This window comes from Anopheles moucheti, chromosome 3 (genome assembly GCF_943734755.1).
Source record: "Anopheles moucheti chromosome 3, idAnoMoucSN_F20_07, whole genome shotgun sequence".
Taxonomy (NCBI): Eukaryota; Metazoa; Arthropoda; class Insecta; order Diptera; family Culicidae; genus Anopheles; species Anopheles moucheti.
The window spans coordinates 27,716,803-27,739,822 of record NC_069141.1 but is presented as its reverse complement, the minus strand read 5'-3'; the positions used below and the strand labels follow the sequence as shown (position 1 = coordinate 27,739,822).

Genomic DNA, 23,020 nt, shown 5'->3' with positions numbered 1-23,020 from the left:
TGCTTAAGCGCTTTAAGCAGCTCCGCTTCGCGTGTGCACCCATTGACATAAGCATTTTATGAGAGTTTAAAGTGATTCAAGCGTGTACACGGAGCGTATTTATGGCCGGCACTGTAGCCCTCACCCTCCAGCGATGTTGCTCGCCTGCTGGTAGTGGTGGAGCTTTATTTAGAAAAAAATAAAGAGCTGTACATTCATCCCACGCCTACTGCGAAGATGCTGCTGCCATAATATTCTGCTGGTCATGGCAGTTTTCCACCGTGCAGGCAAAGACACGATTTAATGGTGGAGTGTAAAAGCGCCCATTGCACACACACACCCGAGAACCCGAGTGGCAATAGATCGCCCGAGAGAGCGGAAGAGTCTCCATTACGGTGCGAGTGGTTTTTTTGCTGTTGTTCTTTGTACGGCACAGATAACATTACGTTATGGATGTTTGCGGAAAGGCGAACGCGCGAGAGAACGGATAAAAACAAACCCCACGACAAACGATCATTTCAAGGGATAAATAAGCCTAAGCAGAAGACCCCACGGTACAGCGAGTACACGCTTGGCATAATGGGATGGTAAACTTTAGTTGAAATTTGTGGAACTCCCCTTACTTGGCCGGGGATCTAAATTCAATCTCCGCCGTCCATCGTGAAAATAAACCAGGCAGGGGGGGGCGAGCGTTGGAAAATTAAATTGAATTGTCAGACCACGTGACATCTGGAGTTGCCTTAAAATATGGGTAGAGCTTTGGATGAGATAATTTTATGTAGCAAGCAAACAAAAACACATTTTAAGGTCAAATTAAATCGGGAAACGCAATGGAACGGCATTCGATGTCGATCCGTTACAGAAGCTACCCGCACATGTCAAGCCGGGAAGCCTTTATTGCAAACAAAGCAGGCGCGTGTTTGACGACCACCCTTCAACGAAAGCTCCTCCCAAAAGTGTCAAAAACCTGCTCAAGAATATTCTATACCTTCGGCGTGCCTTACAACACGCACGTGGCCAAAAGGAAGAGCCAAATCGTTGCATTCATGCGAACCCATGTTCGCTGCCACAACAACAGCCCAAGACACAGTTTCGATGGTGTAGAAAATCTGCTACGAAATTCGCACGCTTAAAAGATGCGAAGCCACAGAAATCATTCACTCGGAAGAATGGAAATCCCTGCCAAACGAGATTTCGAGAGCCACTTTGTCTCACCCGCACCTCGGCGTGTGTGGCTGTTTGGTTGGGGGCCGGGAACGGGCTGAACAGTGTCAGTGCACTAAGCCTGGTGCTATTTTTCTCGCCCCTTTTTGGCAGAAACCTGACGTACTTCACAAGTGTGTCTTTTGCCAGGTGAGTCGAAAATTGATTGACTTTCGCGCGTAGTGGCAAGGGGCGGTGGCAAGCCAGTCGGTGGCTTAACCGGGTAATGGAATGGCATAAATCAGGATGGTTAAGCGTGTGCTTTGCTGTATTTGTCAGAAGAGAATATAAAGCTTGAGCTTTCGGGTTTCATGGGTACCGTTTTAATGGAAGGTTTTAGGAAAAGCTTCTTTTTTTTGCTTGGGATTTTCGAGACAATGGAATGATGCGTTACTGTTTTAATGTAGTAACGGTTTTAATACGAATTAAATTACATAATTTTGTATTTAAAATTTTAACAATAGAGCATTTGCCGCTTATTACCAAGCACATTAGAAGGACTTTAACATCATAAAACCTTTCTACCTTGGTGCAATTATTTAAATTAACTTCCAACTCGTTCTCCACGCCCAAGCTAATCCCTCCGGAGCACATTAACTACAGCAGCACCATAACGAACAGATACAGCCGCACACCGAAAGCTTAATGTGGTTGCATACTTTATGAAACAATAAATCTAAACTCGGCATCCTAATTGATTAATCACACACACACACCCATCCAGTTCCACAAAACAGGGTGACTGGATGGAAATGGTGCGTCGGATAATCAGCATGAAAACGAAAGGTCATTCAACATCCGCCATGTCCAACCCCCTTTGGTCCTTAGCAGTGTGGTGTAACAAGTAGCGATTCGTGCGGAAGACGACGAACAAACGAACATCAACGAACGAAGAATGTGGGGAAAAAATGATAAATTACCAACTGACCGCCAACAGACTGACCCGCCCCACCTCCATCGCCATGCAGTGGAGGGCGTTTTCGGAACGTTCCCACTACCATTCCTTCAGCCAGCGCTGATAAATGACAGTCCGAACTTTAATGTTTCCTTTTTTTTATATTGCTCTTTCCATCGGTTCACTTATGTTACCGAATGGCATCGAAATGATTTCATTTTTGTAGTCAAAAATAAAAACACAAAATAAAGCTTAAGGATAGGGGGCTTTCGTCTGGAAGTGTGTGTGTGTGTGTGGGGGGGGGGTTATTTTTTGTTTTTCTTCACCCGGCAAGTACTTGGATTAGAGTGTACATGATTTGTCATTTTGGTTGACCAAAACGACAGCCTGACGTGGGCGAGGAGAATGGGAGGAGGTTCTGCTGCAGAATCACGTGCCAGCGCCATTCGCTCCACGCTAATGTTTGCACCATTATGAGAGCTGGTGTCAAATACATGAGACCACAAAACACTTCGACACGCGCCATAAAGGCCAGCTGGACGATACGATGATGATCGTTGGCTGTAATGCTGTCCGGAGATTTAAGGGCCGGCATGAAGTCAACGTCAGTCGTTGGCATGGCGAGCGATGATGAGGAAGGTGACAGTGTGGCGAGGGGATTAACGAATTCCAAATCGGACGATGATGGTGAGATGGAGGTAGACAGGACAAAAGGTGGACATAGTCGGTGACATGAAAGTCATTTTTCACATTCACTATTATACCGAGTGATTTGGAGTTAGTCAATGTGACAGGGAGTGTTACATAGAGACATTCGTGTTTTTAAGGTAATAATAAACTTGTTTTAGGTTCAAATTAAATTAAAAAAAAGAATTGTTTTAATTTCCTATATTTGCATCAAAAAACTCATAAAAAATCAGTTTAATACACCATTTAACACTAGCAACCCAACGGTGATGTTCATAACGTCAGTCGAACGTTACCGTAACGCACAATAACGTAGCCATAACGACCCTGTTGTAACGCAAATCCGTTGATGACGTGACGAATATCCATTTCCCGCATATCCTCTATGTCTGTGTGGTGGTGGTGGTGCATTTTGTTCCTCAATCCTGTACGAGAATAAGTCAAAGGGACGAGCCAGAAGGGACAGAAAGGTTCTGCTAACCAATCCTGATGGCCAAAAAGACCACCAACCGATCCCAGCAAACCAATCGAACGGTTTCGCAATCATTATTATGTCACAATCGCACATTCTGTGATTTAATGCACTGCACCGGCTCGCCCCAATACCGGCGAGATATTGGTCCGGAACGGACAGAGATCCGTCGCTTCCCGTTTCAAAAAAGGTGCTATATGTGACCGATGATCCAGACATCAGACGACGTCAATATGCTTGACCACCCGACGAGTGGGGACAATACAATCCCCTTCGCCGGAGGATTACCAGTCCGCTGTTACTTTTCAAGCGTGTAGCCGACCCGCTGATGGGCTTTCTGACGTCCTTTCTGACACGATCCACGCCTGTGCTTGTATTGATTGGATGGGTTTCAATGCCGTTACCGGTTGCGGTATTGCGCGGTACCGCTTTCGAAAAGCCACTCAAACCGATCCCGATCCAGGAGTCCCGGTTGGCTCGGATGAAGCAACAGACTGTACACCTTCCAACCTGCCTGAGGTGCCTGCGGGAGAGAAAATCAATTAACAGCAAGGGCGCAAAATGCACCCTTGGCTCGTTCATGGACGCGCTGGACCGAACTGACGGATTCATGTGGCATTCATGGCCTCCATGGAGCATCCAATCGGTGTCCCGTCGATTCGCTCGCTCGGAACAAGCTTTCCCAACTCGGCACGGGTCACGACCGTCACCATCGTTGTGACATCGGTAGTTGGGAGGTTGGGTGGAGGGTGCGAGAACGGTGCGTGATTTCTAGCTCCAGCGAAAAACAAAAAAAAAACTATCCATCAACTGGCACAAAATGCAATGTCCTAAGGCTCCGCGTGCGCGGCGTGAAACCCAGTCCCCCGGGGTAGCACAATGCCTGAGCTGGCTTGGCTGATGTATTTGACAGTTTATGTCTTCGTCAGCGGGCGGCTGTCAGACAGCCGAGACAGCCTGATGTGCGTCAGCTGTACCGTACGGCCGTTGCCGTTGGTAACGGTTAATGATGGCGCGATCCCTGTGATGGAAAGGGATTCTTGCTGGGTTCAAATTTATGACTGCAGATTGATATGGCGTTCGGGAACATTGGGCGCAGATGAAAAAGTCGCAGCAAAGATAAAAAAAAATGGAGAGGCTAATATTGTGGATAGTGGAATTTATAGGAAAAATGTAGTACACGAAGGCTTCCATATAAAATCGTTAGTGCAGCACTAATAGAGCTTTTTACCAAATCGCCTCAAATAGGAAAGATCTTCATCATCTTCAGCTGACACTGATCTCGACCGTACAAGCGTCGCGATTACCTTAAGCCTTTCGGTTATAGAATTCCGCCTTGCCGCGTCATTATATTAACCTTCCAGCCAACCTCCATCCAACCAAAAGAGCACTTCGTGACGCTTCATTTCACCTTCTTACTGCACAGCGCACCACCATACGGCCATTCACTCTGCAGTGCAATGAAATCTTTATCAGAGCAAAGCTGATGGTAACATCTTACTGCCGCTCGAGCTTATTTATATCCTTGCTCGGGTTTTATACACCTCATACACGTACACAGACTCACCTGGCCTCGGCCAGGATGCAGGAATGTCGCAGCCATTTTTGTACGCTCGATCCACTAGAGCTTTACAGAAGCAGTGTTGCCAGTGTCGCTTCTACGAAATGGAAGAAAAAAAATGTCAAAAGCTTCCCGGTATCGCAACGGCTGCCAAAGGGCTGGCTGAAAGTCACTTTGCTGGCAATTCCCGGTGCGAAGAACTTGTTGGCCCCCCTCCCTCCGATTTTCTGTCCCGCTCGAGAAGTGTTCCTCGATTTTGCAATCATATTTTTCCAGTCAATGTACTTTCAATATTATAATCCACTCGAAGCTGAAAATGCGACGCAGTAAGAGCTCAGGACATTCAATAACGAGTACACCAACGGTAGGAGCACTGGCGGCGGCCACATTTCCTTTCCCTTAGCGCAAACTTTACGCTCGAGGAAATCAGAAACGGAAGGTGCAAAAGGACAGTGGAGTGGAGATTTAATCCGACCGGGCAAATCATTCGTCTGTTCGACGATGTGGTCGTGGCGTTGTTGTGTATGGCGGGGTCACGTTCGATGCATCTTCAACAAAGTTGGCGAACGTTGCATTTGCCACAATTCCCACGACGACTAACCATCGTCCGGGGTCGTCGGGTCTGATCTTTGCTGCTGGTTCCGGTGACATGTAACTTCCGTGTCAAGCACCTGTCAAGAGATTGAATAGTGATTCCTGAATGAAATGTTTTTTTCCCCAGGAAAATGAATGATTTTCATGGAACAGGGAAATGGAACTATTACAATTGGTTGAATGGGGAAAATTGTTACCGAAGGTGATGATCGATGTGAAGTATTACCTTCGTTACATCCGAGCAGGCTGTGACTTTAACATGCTGTGATTAAAAAAATAGCGCCGATTCAAATGTCTTCTCCAACTAAAATTAAAGCACAATTTTCCCACCAGTCCATGGTCAATGACCTACCTCTAGAAAAAAAACAGAAGAAAACATTGCCCATATCCGACACGTCCGAAACCGAAGGATCGAAAGCAAGGGATATAGCTGCAGGGCATTTTCGGTCTTCACTTCCCATCCGGCACAACCTTCCCAAACAATCCACCAAACCCTCATCGAATCGCAATCGATTCTACCTCCAGCACGGTACGTCCCCATCGGGGCAAGGTTAGGAGGAATAATTTCCCATTAAAGTACCGGGAGGCGCACTCACACACACACACAAAGGAAGAAAAAAAAAACAACACACTTCCCATTTCCACCAAGAGCCACAAAAACCGGCCATGTGTAACTAACTGCGAACTGCCGCAGTGCCGCATAGCTACCGCTACGGGTTGGTGTTCGGGTGCCTCCGGTGGCAACCCCCCTCCCCCCCCCAAAAACCCATCGATGCGACAACCGATCGAACCGTACAACCCGAAGGTCGAACTTTTGCGCTGAGTTGCACTTTGCACGGCCGGTCCCACTCTTCGGGTGTCGGTTTTCCGGTGCGGTTCGTTTCCTTTGAACCGGCACTCAAACCGCCGGATGTCGCCCCTGAAGGTTGCTGTGGTAGTTTCCATGGTTTCGCTAGCGGTAACGCCAGAGTGAGAGAGCAATAAAGAGGGAAACACACACACACACACGAGTATACAAACACACATGGTTGTGGTTTTGGCACGGCCTTGGTCAGACGCCCTTTTATTAGTTTATCGACGGTGCGATGAGCTCATTTGAATTTTATCGAAATCGTTTCTGGCTGGTTGTGGTCGTTTCGGGGTGGAGGTTTTTCTTTTTTCGATCAGAAGGAAATCAAAACACATTTCCGTCCGTTTGGCGTAAGTATGTGTAGGATGAAGGGAAGACATTATGCCGAACGTACGACGTACCGGGAAATTGAAATTCCTTTCTTTTGGTGGGAAAAAGGGATGATGTTTGTGGGGCCAGGGGGGGTAAAAACGTTCCAATTTCCTCCCCGTATGGATTAGCGTGGCAAACAAGTTGAAGAGACCAAAGTTTAGGTGCCGTGCGATTAGGAACTACTACTACCACCAAGCACAAACGTGTACAGGCGAAAGCATTCCGTTTTCGAAAGCCTACGCGTGGTTAGTGGAGTTAGTTTTCGTGAGGGATTATCAGTGTAAGTGGACAGATTATCATTCTATTAGTTAAGTATGCTGGTGCTGGAGCGAGTGAGCACCGTCCATTATGGGCAGAGTATACGCAAGGGGATAAGGTTGTTTAGAGAAGTTTGATTTTTTTGCCTTGAAAAACAAGATAAACATGAGTGGATGGAATGGTTTATGCTTCAGTGAAAGATATACTACCGTTTCGCACAATGTTTCGTGGTAAGAAAATCATTTATTAGGGTTAAATAAAGCTATACTAATTGTAGTAATCAGAATTAATTAATTATTAACCTACATTTGTAAGGATAGTGCTAGGTTTATTCATGTGCGTTTTATATTGAAGTGGTCCTAGAAGCAACTTTTAATTACCATGTGCTTAATTTTCATTGTGTGGAGTAAAAATTCTAGAAATTATAAAATCTCTTCATTCTTCTTCGTGTTAAAAGTAATGCTTATTGGGATGCCAAGGCCTACTACCAGAAGATTCTTTTCGAGGAGCTTTTGTTGCTTTTAAGCTCTTTGTGTTTTGTTGAAGTTTAGACTATTCACACTGGGACGTTTACTGTCAGATCTTCTTGTCCACATACATTGCATCATGTTGTAGTGCATCAATTTTCCCTTTAATCCAAAAATACATACGGATTATCTCTTTTCGGAAAGAACTCACCAGGCATCGATTATTACAACGTTCGTCCCATCCCCAGCAACTACACCAATATCCGCCTAGATTACAGTCGAATTCAATTAAGCATCATAAATTCGCAACGATTACATGCGAGCGATTTCCAGCACACCACACGCTTCATTCTAATCGACCTGCAAACAAGCTTAGTGTGTGTATTCAGAGCAGCGCGGTAAAAACACATGTTATCCCTGTCCATGGAATTCATAATCTCACTCCTAATGAGCCTAATCCGCAAAGGTACTGGCCCGCAGGAATTTCACCCATAGCGCACACGTACATCATAATGCCCCACCAGCACCTCATGATCAGCAGCGAAGTAGTAATACACACCATCACAAAGCACTCCGACTCGGGGTGAGTTCTCCCGCACCGATACGACCTCCATTCCCATTAGAACATAATCACCTACTTTCTCGGCGTAATCCTTCCCTCCCGTCCCACCGAACCCGATGGCCGACGCCATTTCGCGATCGATTATTAATAAACACCAGCTGACCAAGCGTTGTTTGAGCGCACTGTCTGGTCCGGGTCTTGCCCACTCATTAGTGGTTAGCGAGACCAAATTGATTAAAGGTACAAATTATCTAAATCAAAACCATTTACCACCAGGATCGGTTGGACCGGTGCTGTGCATCGGATCATTGGGCACCTCGTGCCGGGAATGAATTAGTGCCCGTTACCCGTGGCGTACGTAATCTAGCGAAGCACATGTGGATTTACTGCAACGGTGGGTTGTTGGCAGAAGTAAGGAAGCGAAAAAACAGAAGAGAAAACCACCTCTATCCTTCTCGTCTGAAAGCAAAACCCTTAATCGAGTCGTTTATTAGCTCTGAAACTGTGTTCCGCAAGAGTAGTGGACTTTCCGGCTATTTTTTTTCTCGTTTGGGGGAAATTGAACTCAGTTGTAGCATTGCAGTGGAGAAAGGGAATTTTCCCTACAAAACTACTACCTTGCAACTTACAAACACATCCGTACACTTTTTCTCCCTTCGAAAGCATCCCAATTTGTACCATCGCTTTCGGGGGGAAAAAAGGAAGCAAATGGACGAAAATTCATCCTACACTGATATTTCCGTTTAAAGGTAGTTCCAGGGTTTGCAACCATTACTCTCTTCCTTTCTCACTTACACACACACACACACACACACACACACACACACGGTGTCATCATTTCAGTTTTCCTCAGTTTGAAAATACGGACATGTCCCATATTTTTTCCTCCTAGACGGAAATTGTGAAGTCGCTTTACAAAACCAAAATCCTTCCTTGTGGTGTTACTTTCTTTTTGGGGAGAGAACTGTTACTGCTCTTGGTAAAAATATGATCACCAGCATGGTTCTGTGCGTGTGATGTGCAGCGAACACAGAGAGAAAGAAAAAAAACGAAGCGATTCAAACGACCTGTGACACGCGGCATTCCGGAAATGAAGATATTTATCCTTCCCGTCTGCCGGAATCGTCCCGCTTTTCTGCTTGTTGGTTAGCTTGGTTTGTAGAGTTTTTTGTATTATATTTTTATACATTATACAACTTTACTTTATTTTTTTTTATATTAGTGGATACAAGGAAGTGATTGAACATAAGATGGATTTGAGAATTGCGGTACTTTAAGGGATATTTTTTAACACTTTAAGTATGGATTATTCGGAATTATTGTGATCATGTAAATTAACTATAGCACTAACAACAACTTTAAGGCATTTGCAATTTATTTTTATTTCAATTTTTTAAACCATCGATTGGGTTTAGTTTTAAAATGTTTTCATTTGAAGTATCTTGTTGCAATGTTGACTAATCTAACTGATGCTCAAAGCAAAGCAATTTTTAACCTCTCACTCTCTCGATTCAATTTTTGCGCAAAGCATTTCCATGTGTAACACCGGGAAAACGATTTTCCAAATGGTACCAATGGCAAGTAAACGGTGTGCAAAACGGTAACGAAAACCAAAGTAAAAAACACCCACCAACCAACCCTTATTACGAACCCAGAGGTATGGAGAAATGTAAGAGCGGAAGCGTTTTCGTTCCAATTTTCGACTGTTCCACAATTGGCCACAAATTTCAACGCCCTCACCCGCCCCCCTCAACTCTTTCCCCTTTCGAATGCAGTGCGATGTGTATAGCCACAGTTCGTTAGTTAGTGGATCGGGAGCTCGCTTCATGCAAGCATCGGTTTCATTCGGTTGGACGTTTCCTGCTTTTTCCCTTTCCGTGTGGATCGGTGGTTGGTACCAAACGGCGTGAGGTGTGAAAATAATGTCTGATCAAAGTTGCTTCATTTTCCCTCCCAACCGGGGCGTCAGGGGCGTCAGGGTTTCGGAAGCGTATAAAGGTTTCCCCGATTAAGCCGGTCCGGAAAAGAAACGAATACATCCTGCTCTACTGCTACTGCCCTACTCGTACTGCCCACATGGAAAGGCACGCAAGAAAGAAGGAAAGTGAGTAGGTAATCAGAAAACGGAAAATCCTTCCCTTCCCTGCCTGTTCCCTCTCCTTTCCCCTTTCGCGTTGCTTTTTGCCCGGTTTACAACCTCAACGGGCGTAATAGTGCTGGCCGCATCCAAACCACTTTTGCTCGATTAGGCCCATCACCGAACCACCTCGAGCGATGGTAAAAGTTGCTCCACTGCTCGGGTTGGTCGGTCGGTCTGTTGGTAGGCTGTTGGCCGGTCCTGTAAACATATCGCAGAATTTATGTCGTCGTTTTTTTTATTTTCTGCTGGCCTGGTAAAAACACCTTTCGCCCGGGTGGTGGTGTATCTGGGTGTAATTTTTCATCGATGTGGTTTTCACCGTAATTCGTGTCTCGCTTTCCCCCTCGTGTTATGTTACGCCTGTAGCTACCGGGCCGCTTGACCATTCATTTTTGAGGTTGAAAAGCAGAAGCGGCGGTGAGCGAGTGTGAACAAAATTTGTAACAAAAAAGAAAGGAAACCAAAGCATTATCATCGACATTCTCCGAAGGTTTCGGGGGTGGGTTTGGTTGAAAAGGAAACTTAGCACTGTGCTTTGGGTGCTTTTTGCCTACTTTTGCTGTCTGATGTGTATCGAACGGCATGGAAACTCCAACCGGTTAGTACCGCAAGCATTCTGATGATGAGTCGCTTTTATTCGACAACCCTGTGGAGTGTGGCCTAAAAAGGACTTGTTTTTTGGTACAGCGAAGCATGATGTGTGAGATAGATTTAATGCTTCCTTCCATGCTGTCACCATGTCCTCCCTATGTGACATTGTGGTTTGGATGTATTTCGATTTTTTTTCTGCAAGCTTTTCATAAGAGAGATGGCTTGAGACTGAGCGAGATTACATGTTCATTGGGGTTTGTACCTTTATCGGAACTGTCCATGGTTCAATTTTATACAATTTCGGTAGAATTTAACACTCTGGTATTGTGTAATAGCTAAACGGGATGACTACTTTTTATGCTGTTCCTGGCTTAACTTCGAGTTACATGAGGTCTGCGTTACGTGTCCATCTATGCATGATCATCTAACTGATCGTTAGCAAACGACTTTTTGTAGGAAAATTGATCCCACTCGAATCGATTGTATGAAAAGGAATCATTATTCGCTCTCACCCTCTTCGAATTCGTCTGTAGCCGTCAATGACCGTCGTCGTTCGGACACATGATACACAGAAGGAAGCCAAAACCAACTCCAAAATTTCAGACAGTAAAGATGGCAATCGAGAACCAAGCTGAGGAGTGCGATATCAATAATTTATGCGAGCTTTCCCTGTAGTTACTTAAGCAAACGGACTACAAAAACATTCTTTAACTATAAAAAAAAAACATACAAAACCAGTCGAAAGGATTTAAACTTTGCTTCGAACGCGCGCATAGAGAAAAACGCATTGCGAAAAGGGATAAACTAGGCAGCAGTGGAAAGAAAAGCCTCCACAAAAACTACGGCTCGGTCACGAGGGCACGGACAGGGGACAGGACGATCACGGACAGCCGTGGCGAGTTGGCGCCGCGTAGAGAGAAAAGGTAGTTAATAATTTATGGTTATAAACTTGTCGGAATTATTATGAGCGAATGTCGTGGAATGATTTATGAGGGTAGTTATCGGGGCGAGCTGTGTTTTCGTACTTTGCTTTTTCTGTGCTTTTCTTATCCTCTCCAACCCTTTTTTGTGTGTGTGCGTCCACTTTCTTTCTCTCTTTGTGTGTGTGTGTGCTTCGGATGGAGTTTTACTTTTTCCGGTACTTGTGAGGTGAGATTGAGTTTTTTTTTGCTGTTGTTGTTCACCCGCCCGCTTATTGGAGGTAACGATTTCTTATCTACTGTCTCTATTGGGGTGCTGTGGCGTGTTTTTTTTCTGTTTTGTTTTTTTTCTTTGTTGATAATTTTCCACGTTAGTTTCTTCGGGGGGAAAGGGGTTGTTTGCTGGTTTGCGGATGATAATGGGAATTGCTGCGTGCTGCGAAGCGATAGTGGTTAAACTTTTATGGAGCTAATTTTAGGAATGGTTCTTCTTTTTTTCGTTCTCCCTTCCGTGCTCCAACCTGTTTGAAGTCGACCAACAGTTGGGGACCAACGGTAGGGAAAGTTTTGTGACCGGTGGCTTACGGTGGCGAAATTGGATAGCGATGGACCGAAACTTTTCTCGTTTCCCACGTTCTAAATGGGGGCGGGCGATGATTAGGTCGTGATAGAATGGGAATAATTGAAGCTTTCGGAGATCATCGTACGGGTGGGTTATAGAGATGTGATGTGATCGCTACTAACACGCTCTTCAGCGTGCTTAAAAGTTCGCTTATTGTTACCACAAACTTTCCTTAAAAAAAAAGCAACTGACAGCTTGTGGCATTTCACCTATTACAGGTACAATCTTTTCGTATTAAAATTTATTCCCACGCGCCATATATCCCAGAGTGAACAGCTCGGTAAATTATTCAAACAAAACCTACACATCCTACTACCTGTTTGGCGTAAACTCCGGTTTGTACCAAATTTACTTGCAAAAATATTCCAATCCCAACGATACAAATCTTCGATGACAGCAGCTGCACCGACAACGCGGTAGTAAGGCACGGTTTCCCGGTACTAGGGCGAACAACGGTCCTCATTAGCATTGAGAAAAATTAGGACCCGTCCGCTGGGGGTGCGATGGTGGCTGGTGCCGTAACTCCTTCGCGAACGAAATTATCGTTAAATTGAGCGAACATTCGTCACCAAAACCGTACCGTGGCCCGGGCCGGGTGAGTGTGTCGGGACAAAAATCAAAATTCCATCCCACGCGCCTGCCATCACTTCACCGATAAACATTCCACCCGGAACGATGGGAAAAGATGCCATTGCTGTTCGGGAAAATGGATATCCAGCGGGCCGGGGTTGGAACCAGAACCCGAAATTGAATCATCGGGAAATGCTAAATCGGGGAATTTTACGCTCGCTTCAGCTGCAAATTTCCGTTTTCGCTTTCCGCTCCGTACCGTACCGCAGGGTGTGCTTTGGGGGCTTTATTGAAATTCCAGCGCGCGTTTACGGCGCGGTACGGCACTCTGGGAGCGTCGACCAATTAGAGTCGATAAATTTTGATTAAAGTCAATTCCACCAATAATGGTGTCCCCCGTGTTCAGCTGGTACGATCTTGGTGGAATTGCTGATCATCAGCAATTCTAATGAAGTTGGTTCGGTGAGTTTTCAATCAAGCAATAAATGGATCGAACAACAACTTGAACGTATCCGCAATGTACTTGGGACGGCCAACAGCTGGGCTGGCTGAAGTAATGGCAGCAAATAATTCTGATGGCACCCAAAAAAACTTCATTTCATATTTAAAACAATGTATAAACATGATAATCTGAGCTTTTTTTGTGGGGTGCCCATCAAATGGGGAACCGAAGAATTATGTCGAAAGTAAAAAGCAAAATATCGCAACAAGAAATGATGCATAACTGGCATCGGAAATGGTGGGAAACAGAAGTGCTTGCGATTCTAAAACAATAAATTGAACACAATCGAAAATTGCCGCGACACTCGAAGCTCTCGGCGTAGTCTTTTTGTGGTATGGAAAAAATTGCTTTTGCCGAAAAAAAAACCCCGAAAGCATCAAGCATATTGATCAATATGAACGGTAGGAAAAAAACAAATAAAATCTAAAAGCAGCACTCTATTCTACGGAAACCCAAGGGATAGAAATCCTGCACGAATCGTTCAAAAAATGATCGTTGCTAGCTGGAAATTTCTGCTACCTTTCGCCAGGCTTTGTTGAATAATAGGCACGATTTTAATAGGAAATTGCGGCGTTGCTTTCCCCGCACGACTGACATCTCCATGATGGACGTGCCAGTGGCGCCCTCTGGTGAAGAATTCCGCGCTCCTGTCGTAGATCCTCTCCTTAGTTGTTTAGAAAAATATCCGTCCATCTCCGGGTGCTTGGTAAGGGTGCATAAATTTAACGCGGCGCAAAATAATAAGAATCCCGTCCGTCGTACCGATCGACCCCTCGCAGTTCATAAATAAAACGGCTCCCAATCCCTGATCACTGACCACGCATACACAACGCGCGTACACAAGGGGGAAAAAAGGAAAAATTATTTCGCACCAACTGGAGCTGCTTTCGTTTCGGGTGTCGGAAAATTCGTGATTCGCATAAAATTTACTCTGCCGACCAGTCCACAGTCCTTTTTTTGCCGCAAACTCAAAATCCCGAACGCAAAACTTCCTTCGCCTTTCCTTTTTTTTCTTTCCTCAGAGAAGAGATGGGCTGGATGTCGCTCTTCGTCATGGCGAACGCTTGCAAACTAATGTGCGCTGACCTATTTACGGACAATTAAGAATCAATTTGTGACGGAAATTACGACACTGCTGGGATAGGTGGAAGCGCATGGAAGACAAATGGAAATAAATTATGCTTCCGATGCTGTCAAACGAATACTAAACCGCACTGTTTGTACGTGAACGAATTTTGATGGTTGTGCTGTGAAGCACTTCTTGCCGTGAATGGCAGAAGTCTTCGCGCATACAAAATTGACCTGGCGTGATTGAAGACGATTCGCGTGGTATCCAAAATGTTGTTTCTCCATGTTTTTTTTTTTGCTTTGACTCGTTTCAAAAGTTCGCAAGAAATTTTGAACACAGACAGAATTAACCAACGGCAACCTGTCAATATTCATTCCCGAGCGCTACGTGTCACTATCGATCGCTGTGTAATAAACTGTTACACGTTCCGCTACGTATTCAAATTAGGCTCCAAGCTGTCATCTTCCACTACCAAACGTCATGTTTCTTGCGACATGATGGAGCGCCACGAGCAGGTTTTCGAACGTTCGGAACGACCTTACCGTGCAGTTCTTTCCGATAGTGACGGTGGTCTCCGTTTTCGGCTGTCTCCAGTTGTGTGAGCCTCGAAGCCTTGAAAACGGATAACATCTTCTACCGAGGACCGCGTCCAACAGGAGATACGGCAACAGACGTCGAACGGTAGCCAATAAAGAGCGCAAAGAAGAAGTGCCTCCTTCGATTGTGTTGGTGGTGGTAGGGTTGCCGTCATGGAGCAGCAACAACCACACCATCCATTGGCTGTGTCGGGTTGTCATTTGTTATCGTTATGCGCATACCCCGGTCGCCGGTTAATATAAATTTAATTCAATTCTCCCGTAAACGTCATTATAGATTCAATTTCAGGCCTCGAGGATGATGATGATAGTTTGGTGGTGTGCTGCTGGCAACCATAGTAGAAGTAATGGACCTTTTGCTGCTATCAGGATATCGATAGCCATTTAGATACATATTTTAAGTCACTCCAATGCCGTGGTTGGCTCACTCCGCCTGGTGGTAAAGGATTGACAGGCAGCCGGGCTTGAAATGCGGAGGGGGGGGGGGGGGGGGGGGGGGAATGAAGGTAATTTCATACTGTTGCTCTTGGAGCAAATAATTTTATCTTTCAGCTAGCGTTTGGCTGCGCCATACAACGTTCACGGTTGGCAGCAGTGGAAAACGTCAAGCGTAATGTTGTGTTATTCATCCTACGCTTTGCATCGAATGGTTTTTGTTGTGCTTTGCCAAACCACTCAACCCGGTCCGGAAAGCGATACTGCTTGTCCCTTGAGCGGCCACACCATTAAATTTCGTCCGCAGCACGTTGAGGCATCGACCGCACTGGAGGAAAACTGTGCAAAACCAACTGCCAGTTTCCCTCGGTAGGCACACGGCTATGGTCAATATTTATTTTCCACGCACTCGGAAAAACCTAACCTCGCCCCCCTCACCCAGTGTCTCCCTTGCTTCTGCTGCCACTGGCCCACCACAGAACGATGGCTAGAACCAGGGCGTGGGGGTTGGGTAAAGTTTTCTCAAGATTTTCCGTTACTTCCATCTGGCAACGTGTGCGCTCGACTGGAAAAAGAGACACCGGCACAAACATTTCTACCCAGCGCGGGCAAAATGGATCGCAGCAACCACAGCGTCGTACCACCAGTAGAAACGAAAGTCCATTTTCGGTTTCGGTTCGGCTTCACGGTAGACGAAGAGCAAAGTGCCCGCAGCCATGAAGCTTTTATTTTTACAGCATTGTTGAGTTTGGTTTGTTTTTTCGCTTCTTTTTTTTGGTCCCAGGTTTCATTTCTCCAAAGCCAAAGAAATTAATTTCGATGGAAGCACCCGTACTCGAGGGAAGGACATCTTGGGAACATTTTGATATTTATTTTTGTCTCCATATCACAGCAAAGCGACCCCTTTCTGGGGGGGGGAACGCAAAAATTGGGTAATGCCCGCTTTTCCACATCGATGACTAACCGATGATGGTCCGTACGAGGTTCGGGTTTTGTTTTCCATTTTCATCAACCGAGAAGCTTTTGCTGCAGCTGAAAGTTGTGCCATTTCCCATTTTACCTTCCACATCAACGCATCGCAACCAACCCACGCAAATTAATGATCGAGTAGAATTTTCGGGCAACTGGCAGTTAGTGCTGTGGTTAAATTTTTCACCGATCGTGAGTGGAAAATATTAGCGCAACTAGGAAATGTGTTGGCAAGGTCAGTCGGCCCCCCATTTGGTCAAGGGAGAACAGCGCAGGAAAGAAATTAAAACTCTCTCTCTCTCTGTCTCGAAAAGCCATTAGAAACCCGGGGCGCAACTTACTGATAGCGACTGTTTGCAAAACTTTCCACTTCCATTGCCACTTTAATGTGCCCCTTTTGTCGGATGGTAAGGTGAAAGCGTTCGTGAACTTTTGTAACTTTTCCGAACGAACGAAACCCACATGGGAGGTTTAGGTAGCGGGCAGTTTCTTCCAATCGCATGCGCTCCTTTTTTTCTCGGTGGGCTGTCCGAGGGTTGCGGTGTAAGCGTTGGAAGTGACGTGTGATCCTCAACAAGTGGTCCTTCTGGGAAGAGGACCATCGAGCCTGTCATGCATGGGGGAATTTTGTCAGCCACAGAACGCAGCCACGCACCATTTGTTGCAAGAATGTTGGTTTCTAAATGAATTACGTCTTTTTACCTACCACGAACGTCATCTGTATTCCTTCTCAGGAATATAAAATGTGTGTGTGTGTGTGAGCAAAGTCAAGTTATGCGTTCCTTTGTTGATTTTTACTTTATATCTTGAAAGCATGCTCTTGTCTGTTTTAAAGACACATCGTCTGTTCAAAGTCCTTTTCGGATTTGCAGGACATTGAAGGAGCTCAGAGCGACTGAACGGTTGGATTAGATGCTTTGAATTCACGAAAAACTAGACATAGAGCAACAGATGGACCAGTGGAAAGCGTGTTAGAATTTTTCCGAATGCATTATTAGTGTTGGGAGACTTTGATTTTCTGAGAAAATAATGTTATTATCCGTAAGAAGATCGTTTCTATTCCTAAACGTATTTCATTATTGTATCACCAAGTACAATTTTTCAAAATTGGAAATCCTACCGACTGTACTTGATGGCATTTAATTTTCATGTACAGTTACGCTATAAACAGAAATCCGACAAACACGCAAGATTGATTTAACGATAGACAATCGAAACAATCCTCTATTAAATATCGAATAACAGATTTTCTTTGTGTGCTTCATAGTTTTAATTTTTCTTTTCACAGTTTAAACTAGTAGTTGTACATTTTTTAAACATAGCTTACATTTTAAACATCATTTAGTTTAACTTCCATGCCAATATCCGATCGCTTAACAAATTACGCTACACAATTTTCACATCTCACCAAAGTAGTAACCGAAAGGACCCAAAGCCATTAATGGGTTTAATTAACTTTCAACCGATTCTACCCATCCCAATCCCAACGTACGGTCTCATGCTAAAAAGGGAATTAAAAAAATACACACCCTCAACACTCGCCGCTTTCCAGCCGGTCGGTTCGATCCCGACGAGCGCCCGATGAAGTCGTAGTAAATTTGTTGATTTAATGAAGTGCGCGCTTACTGCTGCCGTGTGCGGCACAAAAGTAAACGGTCCCTTATTCCCCACAGCACTACACACCGTCGTCGTCGTCGTCCAACATCGCCGAGAAAATGGTTCACCTTTTCCCCTCCCACTCGGATCCCCCACGAGAGAACAGGCGAACCAGCGACCGGGTCCGGGTCCGGGTTTGCCAATGGTAAAAAGGGTTTCTAGTGAATGTAAAGTTTTCCACATTATCAAATGCAAAAGTACCACACCTCCCAGTCGGGGTTGGGTGTGTGTGTGTGTTTTGAAAAATCACTAAAAAAGTCTCGAGCTTTTTGCTTTTTCCACGGGGAATGGGAAGAGCTGGCTCTTGAGCAAAAATGTTCCCACCCCACAGGTGGAGCGCTCCACGAACCATGAGGGAAAACCCCCGGTGCACAAAAAGGCTCGATTAATATTTCAACATTTGTTTCGTACATTTTAATTGATTTTGATCGTATCGTCCAATCGGTACGACGATGGCTCCACCCAGCCGTCTCCCTCCGGGGGGGGGAGACCCTTATCAAAATCCCGGCTATACCCGGTGCTTCGCTAGAACCTTTCGCCAGGGTTAGCTTTATTTATGGACCGCCACAAACGACGAACCCACCTCTTAACAAACAGCCTCGGGAAAGGAGTTCATCTCTTTTCAATCAGCATAAATTTTCGCACCAATCGCTCCGACCACAGGGAAAACCCCCGTGTTAAAGCACGGCCGTACCGAGGGGACGAGCATCTTCCCGTCGCTTCACTCCACCGCCAGACCAAATCAAGCCAATCTTTAAACGAAAATCGTGAAAATAAAAGTTACATACGCCCGGTATTCCGTTCCGTGCATTCGCGCGAACCATCCTTCCGTCACACGCTGAATTCTGATGACAGGTGCTGATTTTTTTTTGCTTGTTTTGTTTCGCTTTTCCTCGCTGAATGGCTCTGTTTCAACCGTATGAAGCAAAAGAAAACGTTCGAAGAGTTGAGGGGGATAGGGGGGTTTATTTTTGGTGCTTCGTCAACTGTTTCTTTCGTTAAATCCGTACCCTTATCGTTACCACACGACGCTCGTGTGGATGGGCGTTTTGCTTACAGGACGCGATTTTTCTTCTCCGCCCGGCATTGCCTTCGCTACGGTAGAGCTTTTGAAAAATCGCACCACCATGATAAGGGATGTATACATATAGAAGAAAAAAAAACCCTCACCCTCCCAGCACGAGGGATGGATTCGAGTCAACCAAATCACCATGTGTGCGTTTATTTACTGGAGCACAAGCCAGAAGGTAATTTATGGCTACCCCTTCTCGGTCGTTTTCCACGCCAATCTCGTAACTCGGCACGGTTTCGTTCGTGACCGGCGACGAGGCGATTCGCATCCGCAATTCTGCTGACTAAAAAATACCCCGCGCACTCTAAACCGGTGCAAAGGTGGAAAGCAAAGAAAAAGGTTAATGGTAAACTCAACAGCGCACCTTGAACGCAGCCTCACCTTCACGAGCGTTCGAGTACGGAGCATAAACGAAGCTTTTCCTACCAGCGCTTGGCTAAAATGTCCTTCGTTAGCAGTTTACATGTGTGGGAGCGTTTTGTTTTTGGTGTTGTTTGTTTTTTTTTTGTTGGTGCGAGAGTCCTCTCAGCTCCTTACATACAGCATGCACATGTTAACCTTTGCCACTTGCCCGGTTCCGCTCGGCACAGCGTCAAAAGGGCGGTGCACAGGGTGTGAATTAATTAAATCTTGGGACCCTGTATGTTCGCTTGCAGTATGCTGTGCTGGCTTGTTTAGCAATTTGCCCATCGTAGTAACCTTTCCCAACCAATACACACACTCTCGGGTGCTCGGGTGTGATGGGAAACTCGTATGCGACTCGTTCACCTCGTCCTTGTACTTCGAGCTGTAATAGGCGTTACATGCAGCTGTGTGCCCACCGTGCACACCGTCGGGGGGGATCTAACTGCAAACAATCTTAATTTCTTCTCGCTGGTAACATTAGATTTCTTTCCGAATTCCGTACGTAACGTGGCGAAGGGTGGTGAAAATTTATGACCTTGGTTTTAGTGGAGTTTGGTTTTCTGGAGTGGAGTGGGGATATTCTAAAGAGCGTCTTCTTCGTTGCATTTTAGGTTGAGTGTGTCTGTGCAAAAACAAAAACCATGTAGAAAAATTGCTTCCATTCTGAAAGGTAAAACCAAACATACACATCCAGACCGAGAAAAGGCGAGAAAGATGAAATCTCCAAACTGTACCAACGGCAAGACGTGTGAAATAAACGAGGATAACTTCCCAAAAGACTTCTGTCCACAGCTTTTGCACCGAATGTGTGTGGTGCACTACTATCACTGGTGGTTGTGAAAAATGGCGCACAGTGAAATGTAGATTTCTGGTGCTTAATTTCACCCTCAAATCATTACCAGCAGCACGAGAATGTTCTCGTTTGCATTCAACCGCACTGCAAGTCGGGCAAGAAGAATGTCTAATGGAACTAATTACGTTCCACTGCTCTGCTGGCTCCTGTCTTTGCCGCGTGTTGATTCTCTATGGTGAAGCTAATGATTGGTGGGAACATGGGGCACAGAAGGGTTTGAGAATGTTGGCAATGGATTGAATGATGTGGACCAACGATTTTTTTTGTGCACATTTTTCACATTCTGTGGGAGTTGTGTGCAGTGATGTAATGGAAACCTCCATTGGGGTGTGCTTGCTGTTTAAAAATGATGGAATAAATACTTATTTGATTCACGAAAGCCATTTACTAAGAACAAAAAGTCTAAAACTACTATTAAAATGCAAAAATGCACAATATTTCGGAATATGATAGTTCAAAAACACATGCGATAACAAATTCTATGTACAGTAGTTAAAGCATCAAGCTTTAGTAAAACATACCTGTCACTGAAATACACAATGTTATATTATAATTAGATGAAAAGAACCGAAAATACTGCTGGAGAATCCTTAGGAGAACATGACAGCAACTGTCAGACATTTTTTGACAAATAACATTTATGTTTACATCACGCAATTAGATGTCAAACTTGGAAAATAATTTAGTAACAAAATGATTACTCACCATAAATTAATTTCAAATACCATACAGTTTGAGAAATGTTAAGAAATTTCCTTCCAATAGCATCATTTCAATCGGATCTCCATTTAGTATTTATTTCTTCCCAACAACAAAAAAAAAGGAGACAAACAAACAAACAATTGTCACTCGGACAAACATTTCAGGCGTGTTGCGCATAGTTGGAAATACCAAACACTTGTACCCTTATCATGGCGTTGACATGTTGTTAACCTTTTTGCACAACTTCTTTCCACCAGCGTGGGTTGGAACAGTTCCTTGGGGAAAAGTTTCTTAAGCGAATGCCCTTGAACGGGTCGATTAGAAGACGAAAGGATCAGCGTACATGTGTGGTACCGCGCTGTCAGTCGCACTAAGTGAAGGCCAAGGTTGCCTTCGTTTAGCAGCAGTTTGACAGGTATTTGCGACAACGGAGCGTATCGAAGCGTACATTTGTTGCGCTTGGTGAGCAGTAAAATTCGAATCATAGTGGTAAAATTCCTTGTGGTTAACCGTATCTGTCGTCTTGTTTCTATAATGTTTTCAATCGTTTTTCCTATTTTTTTAGCTCATATTATGACACACATTGCAGTCTCGGGCTAAAAAAACACTAAATGAATGCTAAATCTACATCATGTTGGTCATCAATTTTACTCTTTCCTAAACAAACCATGCCGAAAAGTGAAACGCAGCATCCTTAAACAAAAAAACCAACCCATTACAGGTGGTGCAAAATGGGACGAAAAGGTAATTTTCCATCGTCGCCATTACCCGCTTGATGGAAGTAATGGTAATTTCTGTTAATGTCGCTGTGGAAAAGGGCATCTCCAGGGCTGTTTCCATTCATTTTTTTTTGTTACGTTGACTGATAATTTTCCTAATTGCATTGTTATCAACACCATTCGCTGCCTTCGTTTCGCTGCACTGCACGCCCGTCCGCCGTCCGGCCCGCGTTCGGTAAGATATTCGTTCGAGAAAGAAGCAGCCATCCGCAATAACCGTGAAAAAAGCTCACCTCAAACAGGGTTAAATAAATGTTCCACCCTCTTTTTTTTTGTGTGCTCCCTGTGTGCAAAGGGTTCTTTGGTGGTGGGTTTTTAAATGTTGACTTTTTTCCAATTTATTTTTTCGCTCTTTTTAGCACACCCAAAATTTCGCCTTCCACTGCGCTTGCCGCTTGGTCGTTAATGAGTGAAGTTAAATCAGTTTTTTCTTTACCTTTCGTTTCGTTACAGCGCTCGGAAATTTAGGAAGTGTCCTTAGTGCGCAGGGTCGCTATCAGGAAGCCAAGGAGGCCCTGAAGGCAGCACTCAGCCATCGCCCCAACATGGCGGATGTACATTATAATCTGTAAGTATGCGCTAACCTTTCCATTGAGAAAACGTGCAGGAGAAAATCATTTAACCGACTTTGCATTCATGTGCGAAAAGATGAAACAGACCCCTTAACAGAACGGATGATCTGACCGCATCCAGCGCTGCGAATGTGCTACGCCATTCACCCTTATCGTGTGCGGCATCCTTAAGCCGTCCCCGTGCCGTTGCTTTTGCATCTGATGGCAATACATTTTCATTTAAATGTGCCAGCCAGCCTTTTCCGGCTTGACGGAACCCACAAACCAACAACAACAACAACAAGCAATCTCAATGTCGCTTTGAGCCATGATATGGCTACGCAAAATGGCGCAAAAACAGCAACAAACCCGCCCGAACCCCAAAAGAGCGTAATCTATCAATTGAAATGCTAAACTCAATAAGATAACCTCTCCATAATGTCACTTTATTTCCGTACGTCCAAGGGATCGCGTGCGACCGTGCTGTGTGGCAAGGCGACTGTGCAAAATCATGACTTTTCCCTCACCCCATCAACCTGCTGTCCCACAGTGGGTTCCTACCTCCTGTTTTTTTTTTTTTTGTTGGTTGCGTTGGAGGCTGATACCGGAAACCACCAAAGAGAACCGGTTTGGCACAGCGAGCCGTAAGGAAAGACGACAAAACCCACACAGTATGGCTAGGACGGTC

General features: G+C 45.0%; 1 protein-coding gene across 1 annotated transcript in view; it reads left to right on the top strand.

Annotated features, from left to right (window-relative positions):
• LOC128303157 (protein O-mannosyl-transferase TMTC2) overlaps window positions 1–23,020 on the top strand; it is a 154,378-nt gene that overhangs the window by 90,266 nt on the left and 41,092 nt on the right. The window contains exon 4 of the mRNA XM_053040019.1: window positions 22,235–22,349. Coding sequence (XP_052895979.1) covers window positions 22,235–22,349 — 115 coding nt within the window. The remainder of the gene's footprint in view (window positions 1–22,234; window positions 22,350–23,020) is intronic.